This window comes from Nelumbo lutea, chromosome 2 (assembly GCF_056320005.1).
Source record: "Nelumbo lutea isolate HS-2025 chromosome 2, American lotus-T2T, whole genome shotgun sequence".
Classification (NCBI taxonomy): Eukaryota; Viridiplantae; Streptophyta; class Magnoliopsida; order Proteales; family Nelumbonaceae; genus Nelumbo; species Nelumbo lutea.
In genome coordinates this window covers 42,574,539-42,587,457 of record NC_142685.1, presented here as the reverse complement: position 1 = coordinate 42,587,457, position 12,919 = coordinate 42,574,539, and the positions used below count along the sequence as shown (strand labels likewise).

Below are 12,919 nucleotides of genomic sequence, written 5' to 3'. Positions count from 1 at the left end.
TTGCTCCAGATTTGGCAGCACCAAATACCAATATCTATAGTATACGTTAGATTCAAGGCAAATTGTATGATTCAGATGCTGCACCTTGAAACCAAAAACGTGATTACGTGAATAAACCATACGATTAATCGACATTTAAGGTGTCCTAAATATTCAATCTAAATACAAATATGCACGATTCATAATGTATTTCTCTATTTGCACCGTTTGCACTTATAATTGCTTCTGCATATAATATATGGTCACATCTCTATCTTTATTTGATCAATACAAAAGCTAGGTCTGGGTTCAATCAGCATGATTGCGCGGCATCATAAAAGTAGTAATCAATCATGTAGATTTTCATTAAAATTCATCGCGAGTTGTGATTTCCGCTGTCATGTCTTTCCGGGATTATAGATTTTTTATTTCATATTTCTAGCATTCCACCATCAGATGGTTCTAATCATAGTTGATTACAACCAGTTGATTAAAAAACACTTGATTTTAACAGATTCAAATTTTACTTTTTACCCTTAAAATGGTGTGGATCCTGATTCTATAAAAATGGCACGGGTGGCTGCTATTTATGATTCAGATGAGAGGCTCTCTTTATTGAGAAAAGAATTGTTTAACCAGACCACTGGGAGAGAGTCTGGGAGAGTATGGGATTTTCCATCATTAGAAATTTAGAACAAACAACATACGCACATGGCTAAGTTAGGCCCCTAATTGCCCAAATCTCAAATCTCTACGATCCCCACCTATCTGGTGTGGCTGGTGGAAGTTGTAAAGCATTGATTGAGGTCATCTCTCTCATCTGGTGCTCATCAGTCAGCCAACAACCTGCCGCTCCTACTTAGGTCATGTTTGAGAGTGTTTAACTTAAAATAAGTGCTTAAAAATAAGTGTTTATTAGAATAAACATTTATTTGTATTTGATATCCAACTTTTTCTAGTGTTTATTTTTTTAGGATAAGTATTTATTTTATATTGGGCATTTGATAATCTTATTCTCTAATAAGCAATTAAATAAGCATTGTGATAATTTTCTCTTTCATTTTCTTTTAAAATTTTAAAATATATCCTTTAAAAGCACTTTTATTAAATTACTTTTATAAAAATACTTTTATGAAAGTACTTTTATAAAAACGCTTCTATGAAAATACTTTTATGAAAGCACTTTTAAGAAAGTATCCTTACGAAAACACTTTCATAAAAGTTCTTTTATGAAAGCACTTTTATGAAAGTACTTTTACAATAAAAGTATATTCACAAAAGTACTTTTTGTAAAAATACTTTTATAAAAATACTTTCATAAAAGTATTTTCATAAAAATACTTTCATAAAAGTATTTTCATAAAAATACTTTTATAAAAATGCTTTCATAAAAGTATTTTCATAAAAATACTTTTATAAAATTCGAGAATTTTATAAGTGGTATTTTAAAATTCAACTAGATATAATTTTATTTTTAATAAACAATTATTTTTATTTTTAAGCAATCGTGGCCTTAGGTGGGTGTCGGTGGGTTGGACCGAACCCCCTCAGACATTCCACGGTATATATAATTATATATAGGTATATCCACTTATTTGACGTACAATATGTAGTGATCATCGGGTGATGAATCCTCACCGTCCAGTAATGAAATATTAATTCAATTCAACCCCACAAACCCAGCATCAGCATTCAAGCTACCCACCCGATACACGCTGCAGTCAGTAGCCTAATAGTCGTTGTTGTTGGGTTTTAAAAGAGGTGGTTAAACAATAAATATATTAATCAATCCCTTCACTTTCCATGAATTAATTCTCTTAATTTTCAGCTTGTTAGCTGTGTTCTTCTTCCTCTTCTTATTGCTATTCATTACAAATCCTTGGCAACTAATAGATTATCAAAAGAATCTCTTGAAAGCAATAGAAAAATATAGAAAATATAGTTAGTTTCATAGTAAGCCACCGCTGTAAGGCACTCCTGTGGCAGGTAACCAGTCATCCCCCAACACAAAGTTGGAGACAGTGAAATTGGCTGCATCTGTAGCGTTTATCACATGGTAACCCTGCCACGAAACCCTGTTCGTTGTCACTGATCCAGCGCCTGTATTGTTGTATTCCGCGTAGTAGAGTGTACTCAGTGCAAAGTCTCCAGACCATGCTATCCAACCAGCTGGATCTATGAAGCTATCAATGAAAGATTGCAGATAGACAGTCCTAGAGTACTCTTTCCATGGTCGTCCTAGATAAGAGCTTGTAGTTCCATTGCTAGAAACCAAGTCTGGAGTCGCCATGATATTACAGTTCTGAATACTAGTGCCGGTGTTCTGATTTGGGTCTGTTCTGCCTTGGGCCGTGAGGGCATTGAACTGGCCTTGCATCGGCAGCCGAGCATATATGTTGCAGTCTTGGAAAACAGCGGCAGCATTTCCGAATATGAAGTCCACAGTTCCATATATATCACATTCCCTGTAGAACTGCCTGAGGGAATGGGCGTATAGGGTATCCTGGTAGCTTTCGAAGCTACAGCTGTAGAAGGTTGACAAGTCTGCTCCATTCCGAACCGCCACCGCCTGATGCTTGATTGCTCCGGCAGTGTTGCGAACTGTTATATTTATTGCGACGAACCCTTGTCCAACCACAGCTGCATGCATGCAAACCAAATATTAATTAGATTACGTTCTCTCTTACAGAGATTAATTCATTTCAACGTTCTAAGTTAGCTTACCCAAGGTTGCAGAATTGAATGTAGTCCATCCATCGACCACGCTTCGGTTGCCGGTGATCACAGTCTGGTTAATGCCGTCTCCGATTATCATCAGATTCTTCTTATTTTTGGCAATGGAGACATACTCCTCGTAGATCCCAGCAGCAATGTAAATCAGGAAGTAGCCATCGCTGGCATTGGTGTTATTCGGAGCTGCAGCGACTGCATCATTGATGGTGGTGAAGTTTCCGCTTCCGTCCTGACTCACCACCACCATGTCACTCACTAGGACATCGGCCACAGTTGTCTGTAGAAGCTTCCTTCTGCTAACGGACTCATAGAACTCCAGGTTTCGTCTCGACATTTGCAGAGGTAAGCGACCGTCTCGAACCGCTTCCATGTCTGAGAACATAAGCTTCCTCGGCTTTACTAATTTGCTCTTTTTATGAACCCAGCCACGAGTGAACAGTGCCAGAGAGACACTGTAGAGTTTGTTCCCATCGGAGAGAGGGGTATAAATACCAGTCTTGACGCTCCAAGCTGATTTCGTTACCTGAAGGCCGTCCAGACAAGTCTGTTGGTTAGTCATTATGGCGCTAAGCAAAGTTTGGACGTCGTCAGTTTCCAAGCTGAGGAGAGGTTTGGTAGAATTGAGAGTTTGCAGAGTAGTTGATAAGAAATCCATGTTTAATCCCGCTAGGAGACGGCAGTCTTCGAGTGTCTGGATAGCAGTTGTTGACAAAGTCGACCGATTTTTGAGATACCGATCAATCAAATTCAGGAACTTCTTCGCTGTTGATAGAGACCGGCGGACCGAGAACCGGCCATAGTCCTTGATATTGTTTGAGTGGTTACTAGGGAGCATTGATTTGCAGACGTAAGGATATGGAGTGGAGTTGCAGGCATTATCGAGTGCGACTGGAGTTGATGCAGGATCCTGTGCAAGTGACAAGGAGGAAGAGGAGACGAGAAAGAGAATGACAAGAAGGAGAGCTACGGAGGAGGAGAGGTTAGAGGCCATGGTTTTGGGAAATGCTTAACTACTGGGTTTGATTGATGAAGCGCAGTAGTGGTTTAGGTGCATATATAGAGATTAATAATGTAGAAGATGAAACTGATTAATTAGCTAGAATCCACCCTACCTAGATCTAGATGAACATGAACGTTGCGTTAGTTTGTTTTTATATTTTGAACTCACTGCACAGAGAAGAAGGGAGGTGATAATAATTAATAATATTGAATTTACGACTATTTAATGTATAAGGTCAACTTCTATGGCCACCCAAAAGCGCGTTGATCCTGAATCCTGATACAAGAGTCCCCAAACGCAAAAGCCGAGTTCTACACCAATGACAACGAACAGTTAATTCTGAGCGGCTGATCGGCGGGGTTCCAACTTGTTATTTAAGAATAAAAGAATAAAATAAACGAATGGGATTAGTTGAGAACTAGTCGGTTGGATCTTGGGAAGGTTATTGTGGTGAAGAGGCTAAGAACCAAGAAGCTTGGTTCATGCTAAGCAACTCAGAAATTGACGAGGGTTTGTATTGACGGAGATTGGGTTCAGTCCCGGCGGTTAAGAGATACGACCTGTCATTTTACATGTGGTAAGGCATGGAGAAGGAGACCCGGTAAAAGACTGGTTCAAGCGAATTGAGATCTTCTACCAACAGAACACGTTCCAACTCTCTACCAACTTAATCTAACACCACACATTTCACCACGTGGTGTGAGATTATGTTGGTAGAGGGCTGGAACGTGTTTTATTGACAGGTGATCCAAACTCGTTTCAAGCTTGACAAGTGAAGAAAATGGCGAATCAATTTCAGTAGAAAACTGTACATTCATTTCACCGTGTTAGACAATGACATACCATGCATCCACGGGTTTTGGTCGGGTTGGGATACAGAGAATGGACTGAAGAAGGACCTGTTTGTCTGGCTTATTTTTAGCTCATTGAATAAATTAATATGACAAAACTCTTGAACTCAAGAGGAGCCAAATGTATATATAGGCTATGTAGCCATGTGTATGCATGTGCATAGTTGGATATTTTTAAAATTCTAGAATGAGTTTAAACAAACCTAAAATGTTTTTATTAACTCCTTTGGGTGAATTTTTTTATGTGAAGCCATTTAATGTTACTAAGATTTTTAGTCATGATTTTTTTTAATTAGAGATTTAGACATTAAATTCATGTGCCTCATGATCAATCAGCCATCTTAAAAATCCAAGTGATTAATGATTTCAAGTAATTCATGACGTGATCAATGCAGGAAATTCTCCAAATTAAAAAAAAGGCCATGTAAATAATGTATACCAAATTAAAGAAAATATTTGGGCCAGAACAGTGGTCAGTTAAGATTAGTGCTTTAATCACTGCCGTCCAAATCATTTATTAATTAAGATTTAATTAATCTAGGCCATCTAATAAAAGTTCAGGCTATTAATTAAATGCTTCTTACCTAATAGCAAAGAATTAATATTGGTCATCTAAGCAATGTATACAGTCTTCAATAAGATTAATTACTCAATCAATTCCAACCATCTAAATAATGCACCAAGATTTCATTTAATACTGTCTTTCCAAATGACGTATGCAATCAACCCAAGGATCTAGCCAATCAAAATTAATGTCCTTTTAAGATTTTTTTTTTTTTTTATTGTAGTGAATACAAAATTTAAAAGAAAAAAGATAAAGTAAAAAAAATGAAAATAGCAGAAAAAAGAGAGTCAAAACATGGGCATTTTTCATAATTTTAGTTTAACAGAGTTAAACATATATTTCTCAAAGCTTAATACTAAAGTGGCCCATTTGAAAATTCAGACTCTAAAGTTAGACCGCCCCCAAAGTATATAATACCTATTTGCAATTAACCCTTGGGATTGATCTTGATAGGGTAGGCTTTGGTCTAATCCCGCCTTGATCACCTTGGTTGGTTGGGGAGAGGGGGTTAGGTACAGATGAACATTTATGATCCAGCCTAGCTTAACCCATCATTTTTTTGTCCCTAGCCAATCATATTCTTGTCAAGCTCAGCCCAACCTGGACCCGCATCAAGCCCACACGCAATGCAGGCCAAGCCTGTGAGTCTTAGGCCCAGCTTCCCTAGCCCGACTTAGAAATTATACGTATACTATCTTACATTTTTTTGATAATAACATGGTATAATATTTTATTAAATATATATATCTATATAAATGTAATAAATGTGTATATATATAGTATTATATTAATATATACATCACTATTTTTAAATATATCTCTGTAATTATGAATATAAATTTGAAATAAAAATTTAATTTTGATTCAAATGGAGAAACCCATATGTCAGGCCCAGCTGTCCTGGAACCGGGCCCAAACATATAATATCAGGCCCAGGGTGCGAGCCGGGCTGGGCCAGGCCCGGACAGACCTTAATGCTGTTGATACCTTATAAAACCCAGCCCGGGCCCGACCCAGTCCATGGTCATCCCTAGGCATAGGGTTTTGGGAGAATGCAAGCCATACAAGAATGGCACGAAGCTTCCATGCCATTCACTTCATCCAATATTAACGATTCCGCTTTCGCCCGGGAGCAAATCATCAAATTTGTCTTTTAATGCAATTTTAATATCCAAACCACACTTTTATTCGTTTTATCTTTATCCGATTCGTGATTTCGTCTTTCGTGGTTTGGCCTCACGTCCGGACCACTACTGTTTTATTAAATATATTTTTCAACTTCTCCATAATCTCCTTACTCCTCTTATATGTGCAAATGTTTCATATGTGAATAAGACGGAAAAATCAGGAACCTCCTCTTCTGAAAAAGATAAAGATAAATAGAAGAAAAACGAAATCAAAGGATTTCATGTTTCGAGCATTAGATGACTTGCGTAATGAGCATATAACATGTTTAACGGGGGGAAATTTGTTGCTTTACCGACATTATGGTTGCAACTTGGGCTGGGTTAACTTGAACCCAACTTCAATCCAACCCGAAAAAATTGGGTTGGGTTGATGTTCGGGGTAGGATTAGGTTGAAATTTATGAACTCGATTTTATTTTGGGTTGGTTAGGGTTGACCCCTTGGGCAATCTGACTCAACCCGAACTCGACTCTATAGTATATATCATATATAAATATATATTATATATATGATCATACATTGATTTGTTTAGATGCATGATAGTTGTATAGCCACTACCACATACTATCATTTATTTCATTTAAAATATTCACTTCACTTAATCCTAATTGGAAATATTAAAACCTCGACAACATATTTTATGTTTTTTGAATATTTTATTCTTTATCTCCTCTTTGTTGTTTGCCACCCATATTATAAATCATCATAATAAACTACTGTCATTTCAAACACATTTTTTTCTGACTTTTTGTACTTAAAAGAACCAATATATGTAATGAAAGTTAAGATCTAAGATTAAGAAATTCTACAAAATTTTAAGGGATGGGAAGAAGGTTGGGTTGGGCCCAACCCGAACCCAGCCCTTTTGGCTTTGGTTGGGTTAGGGTTGAAGGAATTTAGTTAAGGTTAGGGTTGGGTTAGGATTAGAACTTAGGATTAAGCTAGGGTTGGCATCAACCCGACCTAACCCGGCCCAACTTGTAGCCCTAACTGACATGCAACACTATCTGCAGTTTCACACATTTGATCTCATGTTTTTGTCTCCGGAGAGACACCGAGTGATCATCTCAACTACTGGGTAATGGAAATCCTAATCCTTATTTCTACATTGACAAACATTCCCTTAAAAACTTAAATTTTATAAATTTGTCATAATTGTTTTTGAAGAATTGAAGTTCCTATTAAACCTAACAAACGCTGAGAGAATTGTAAAATTTTGAAATTTATTTTCTTTTTGAAAATAAATGATCAAAATACTTATATCAATTATTAGATAAAACAGTTTGATGCCCTAGACATGTTGATAATTAATCTAATGAGTAATGACTGGCAATCAATTTATAAAATTTATTATTTAGAAGAAAACACAGAGAGTAATGACTGTCACATTGACATGAAATCCCCAAAACACAGAGAGGATCATATCCCAATTCCCACTCAATAAGAAAAAGTCTAAAATCATATTATGACATTAGTATAATTTTATTATAAAAGAAGAAAGCTCTGGTTGAATACACACTAGCACAGCCACCGACTCCGGCCCCTATACTTCCACCCTCCATTTTAATGTTCTTTCGCAACCCCTTTTTGACTTTTGATTTATAGTTAGAACAACGCGGTTTCCAGAAATCAATCCACAAACAACCCATCTAGATGAAGTCTGGATGAATCCAATCAATTAAGGGTGTTTTCCTGAAAGCCAATTGTAAGGCCAAAATGTCTATCTCCTAGCTCAAGCACATAAAAGTTAGATTTTCGCTGATGCATTATTGCATATAGAAGGCAGGGATGCAACTATTGTTGAGCTAACCAAAACCCAGTCCAGAAAGAGGGCTTGGATTGAATAATTGTTTAGCGTTAGAAAACGTCACCCCATTCAAGACCAGATTATGTTAGGGTTGAGAGGTTGAGAAGAGATGTGGATTAGGATTGAGAATTCCTTCTACCGGATCCAAGACCCAACCACAACAAGATGTGTTAGATTATTGTATCCAAGTATGTAACTTTGTGCGTGGGAATGGGGGAAGAAAATCTCAAGTGTTGAGGGTAGGGGTAGAGTTCCTCCACTACCAGACTAAATCCAGTCCGAGTTGGGTTGCTACTTGGGATGGTTGGTTTGCTTAGTCGCCGAGCCAAACCCAACCCACCTAGGTCTTAAACAAAATTTGATACACTGACTCAACCCATCTGATATGATGAGGGCCTAGTTCTTTAGGATTGAGTTCGGTTGGTTAGTAATTGTTAGGTTTGGCATGAGATGAGAGGAGGATCTCACTTATGTGTCCTAAATTTATCATGGAACAAATCGGTAACAGTGACAGAGAATATGGATCAAGTATTGCCAAACAAATGCAATAAGATGGGAAACTTTGTATGGGTTATGGATAGGTCTGCTAGTTGTATGGGAAATCTTGCAAGGTTGAATGACCAAGGAATCTTCCACGTTGAAAGATCATTTAAGGTCCAAAATAGCTAGGAATAGCCCAGATGTTCTTCTCATTATCTTCTATTGACTATTGATGGATCAAATTTTAACACCAATTAAAAGTGCGTGTTTTACTGGGATAGAACATCTTGAAACTGGCTCAATATAAGATTCAACCGAGGTTCATAACCATGGGCTGGGCTTGGGCCTCAACTACCAAAACAATCAAAGCTTAAAAAGTTAAGTTAGGCTTAGCTTTTCTTTTTGGTAGAATTTGGCTTAGGTTGACGCCTTGGTAAACCTGATCTCCAACTCGGCCCACTGGGCAGTGTAAGCTTGTTTAAGCAGCGTTTGATTGCAGTGTGAAATTAATTTGCACTGGTGTGGATGCATGGGAGGTAAGAGTAAAATGATGCAAAATAGGAAGTAAAACGATGTGGTTACTGCAGTGCATGCAAATGAAAATAAATTTTGTATCAGTTAGGAATGAAAATCATGGTAAAAATAAATGAATGCAAAATTTAACCAGGTAAAAATTTCTAATCGGTTCAAATTTGCACTGCAAACAAGCAGAGCGTTATAGGAGAATGCTACGGAAATTCAAAATGATCATACTTAGAACCGGCCCAGGTTATGGGCCTGAAACATAACCCTGGGCCCAGGCTGGGCGTAATTCCTAGCCTATTTCTTTTGTATATAAAATATTACACCTATATTAAATGTCATATATCATGCATATAAATTTATTACATATTATGGGTTCGAAGTATTAGTCAGACCCCGAAATTTGCGGGCCCTGGCTTGGCCTGAACACAAAATCTAGGCCCAAGCTTAGAATTTCTGGGCCTGCCTGAAATGATTACTTTTACTTTCTTTTGTTAATTAAAAAGAAGGATCATTTACTAAAGTACCCCTTATAGTTTCATAGATTTACTAAATCTTAACTTTGTAAATTGCAATCAATTTACTTAATCAACCTTTCTTTGGATGATACTGGAAAATGACAGTTCTGACCCTAATGTCCAATTGTATAAATTTAATCAAAAGAAAATAAGAATAAAAGACCATTTTTGCCCTTAATAAGACATGAGATGAGCTCATTGCCTTCAACATTTTCCATTCAGTTTAGGTGATTATGTTACTATTTTTAGATGAAAAAGCAAACACTTCTTAGTGAAAACGTCCATTAGATAAATAGATTGCAAACTAGAGGAGGTGTTTTAGTAAATGAAAACTATATGGGGTGTTCTCCCTAAAAAACATTAAATAAAAATTCCATTTATCAACATCCTTGCAAATTGCAATACGGGTTTGCAAATTGTTGACCAATATGGTCAAGTTAAGCGCCTAAAGCTGATAGCTAGCTAACTACTTGATCCCTACCTGTCTGGATCAACGGAAAATGTTGACCTTACATCTTAGCCTGTTGGGACGGTAACCTCTTGCATCACTCGTATTCAACATCCGTGATCCTCTCCGAAATCTTGTCCCAAGTTTCTGTTAAAAAAACAGAAAAGAAAAGAAAGAAAGAAGAGAACAAGCTGAAACTTCAAAAAAAGAAAGACAAAACAAAAGACAGACTAATGGATATATAGCAGAACCGTCATTAAAATTTAGTTTAATTTATGAAGGGTTAATGGTGTTCAAACCCAATAACCAGCTCAACAACTTGCGAGTTACGTCTGGTGAGTTTCTTCAACTTGGACCCAGAATTTTTAAATCACTAATTTCGGGTCATCTCCCTCACTGCAGACGGCATATCGATAGTAAAGCTTTTTCTTTTTCGACGATGGCTGACCTAGAAAACCCAGACCAACCATCTGATAATATATGCCTCATCGTTCACTGATATATGCTCGGGTCTCGGCCAATGACGGTCGACGGAGCCATTCATGTCAGCCGCGCCACAGCCTTTTGAGCTTTTCACTACTTATCACAATCATTGCTACTTGAGGTTTAAAGTACAATTAATGGAAAGATGGAACCACAAAATTTAGAATATATCTATCCTTCGTCTCTTGGAAGTTGGAACGAATTGAAGGGCTAGCTGCGTACATCTTACATTAACACTGTTTCCAGTTTTTAAAACATGATTAATACATGCATAGGATTATAGGGAGATGACCCCACCCAAAGCAAGCTTAATTAGCCACGCACGCTTGGAGAATGGGGACAATTAATTCTGATAATTGTATATTCAAACTGAATAATTAAATTTATTGGACAAACAAGATCGAGAGCAAATAAGCAAAGTGTATTTTTCACAGCAAGCCGCTGGTGTAAGGAACTTTAGTGGTGGGTATCCAATTATCCCCTAATAGGAAATTAGAGACAGTGAAATTGGCTGCATCCGTGGCATTTATGAGATGGTAACCTGGCCACGTAACCCTATCCGTAGTCCCTGATCCAGGTCCTGTGTTGTTGTACTCAGCGTAGTAGAGCGTGGTCAGCGCAAAATCTCCAGACCATGCCATCCAACCTGCGGGATCTATCAAGCTATCAATGAAGGATTGCATATAGACAGTCCTAGAGTACTCCTTCCATGGTCGCCCAAGGTAGGTTTTGGTGGTGCCACTGCTAGATGCTAAGTCGGAAGCTGCTCTAATGTTACAGTTCTGAATACTAGTGCCGGTGTTCTGATTTGGGTCTGTTCTGCCTTGGGCCGTGAGGGCATTGAACTGGCCTTGCATCGGCAGCCGAGCATATATGTTGCAGTCTTGGAAAACAGCGGCAGCATTTCCGAATATGAAGTCCACAGTTCCATATATATCACATTCCCTGTAGAACTGCCTGAGGGAATGGGTGTATAAGGTATCCTGGTAGCCTTCGAAGCTACAACTATAGAATGTCGACAAGTCTGCTCCATTCCGGACTGCCACTGCCTGGTGCTTGATTGCCCCAGCGGTGTTGCGGACTGTTATATTTATTGCCACGAAACCTTCTCCAACCACAGCTGCAATAAAAAGAATATATACATATCAAGATAATTAGTTAATTAATTAGCAGATCAAGACTAGGTTGATCTTAATTATGATACGTTTAGACAGAGCTTAATTGATAGATTGCAAGCGTACGTACCCAATGTTGCAGAATTGAATGTAGTCCACCCATCAACTACGCTTCGGTTGCCTGTGATTATCGTCTGGTTAATGCCGTCTCCAATCATCATCAGATACTTGGTCTTCTTAGAAATGGATACGTATTCCTCATAGACCCCGGCAACAACGTAAATCACAAAGTATCCATCACTTGCTTTGGTGTTGTTTGGAGCTGCAGCTACAGCGTCGTTGATGGTGGTGAAATTTCCGCTTCCATCTTGGCTTACCACCACCATCTCTCTCACTAGGACATCGGGCACGGTTGTCTGAAGAAGCTTTCTTCTGCTAACCGATTCATACATCTCCCGATTCCGGCTCGACATTATCAGAGGTAAGCGACCAGCTGCATGTCGACCTACTTCCATGTCGGAGAACATGAGCTTTCTCCCCTTGGCTTTGTTCTTTCTGTGAACCCAGCCGCGGGTGAACAGTGCAAGAGACACACTGTAGAGTTTGTTTCCGTCGGAAAGAGGGGTGGAGATGCCATTCTTGACAACAGTCCAAGCTGAGGTAGTAGACTGAAGCCCATCTAAACAAGTTTGTTGGTTAGTCATTATGGCGCTAAGCAATGTCTGGACATCATCGGTCTCTAAGCTGGGCAGAGACCCGGTAGAACTGATAGTATTAACCGTGCTAGACAAGTAATCCATATTTAATTCTGCTAGAAGTTGACAATCTTCCAGCGCCCGGATTGCAGTTGTTGACAGTGTTAGCCGGGCCCCGAGATACCGATCAACCAAAGCCGAAAACTTTGTTGCCACAGACAGTGATCGGCGAACCGAAAATCTACCATAATCATAGATGCTACCTGACTGATTCTGTGGGAGCACAGATTTGCAGAAGTAAGGATAAGGAGTGGAGTTACAAGCATTTTCGGGTTCAATAGGTGTCGGGGCAGGATTTTGTGCAAGAGACCAAGAGGAGAAGAAAAGGAGGACAAGAAGGGCAGCAGAGAAAGCAAAGGAGATTGAAGCCATGGTAATGAGAAGGCTCACTGGTTTTAATGAATTGCAGTAGTGGGCTAGGCCTCTATATATAGAAGAGAGAAGAGAACTATTGATTTGATACTCAGAAACATACAT

At 38.5% G+C, this 12,919-nt stretch overlaps 2 protein-coding genes and 1 long non-coding RNA gene across 3 annotated transcripts; 1 reads left to right on the top strand and 2 right to left on the bottom strand.

The window, feature by feature from the left end:
• Nucleotides 1-1,725: 1,725 nt before the first annotated feature.
• Nucleotides 1,726-3,703, bottom strand: LOC148870172 (putative pectinesterase/pectinesterase inhibitor 7). Its single transcript, XM_088968525.1, has 2 exons — nucleotides 2,704-3,703; nucleotides 1,726-2,619 (listed from the first exon to the last, which is right to left on the bottom strand). The coding sequence occupies exons 1-2, from the start codon at nucleotides 3,701-3,703 to the stop codon at nucleotides 1,928-1,930; spliced, it is 1,692 nt and encodes a 563-aa protein (XP_088824651.1). The 3' UTR covers nucleotides 1,726-1,927.
• On the top strand, nucleotides 2,914-3,942 carry LOC148870171 (uncharacterized). The gene is made up of 2 exons (XR_016106935.1): nucleotides 2,914-3,054; nucleotides 3,138-3,942. It is a non-coding gene; the product is annotated as an uncharacterized LOC148870171 (long non-coding RNA).
• Nucleotides 3,943-10,919: 6,977 nt separating this feature from the next.
• On the bottom strand, nucleotides 10,920-12,820 carry LOC148870170 (pectinesterase-like). The gene is made up of 2 exons (XM_088968174.1): nucleotides 11,818-12,820; nucleotides 10,920-11,692 (listed from the first exon to the last, which is right to left on the bottom strand). The coding sequence occupies exons 1-2, from the start codon at nucleotides 12,812-12,814 to the stop codon at nucleotides 11,001-11,003; spliced, it is 1,689 nt and encodes a 562-aa protein (XP_088824300.1). The 5' UTR covers nucleotides 12,815-12,820; the 3' UTR covers nucleotides 10,920-11,000.
• Nucleotides 12,821-12,919: the final 99 nt, after the last annotated feature.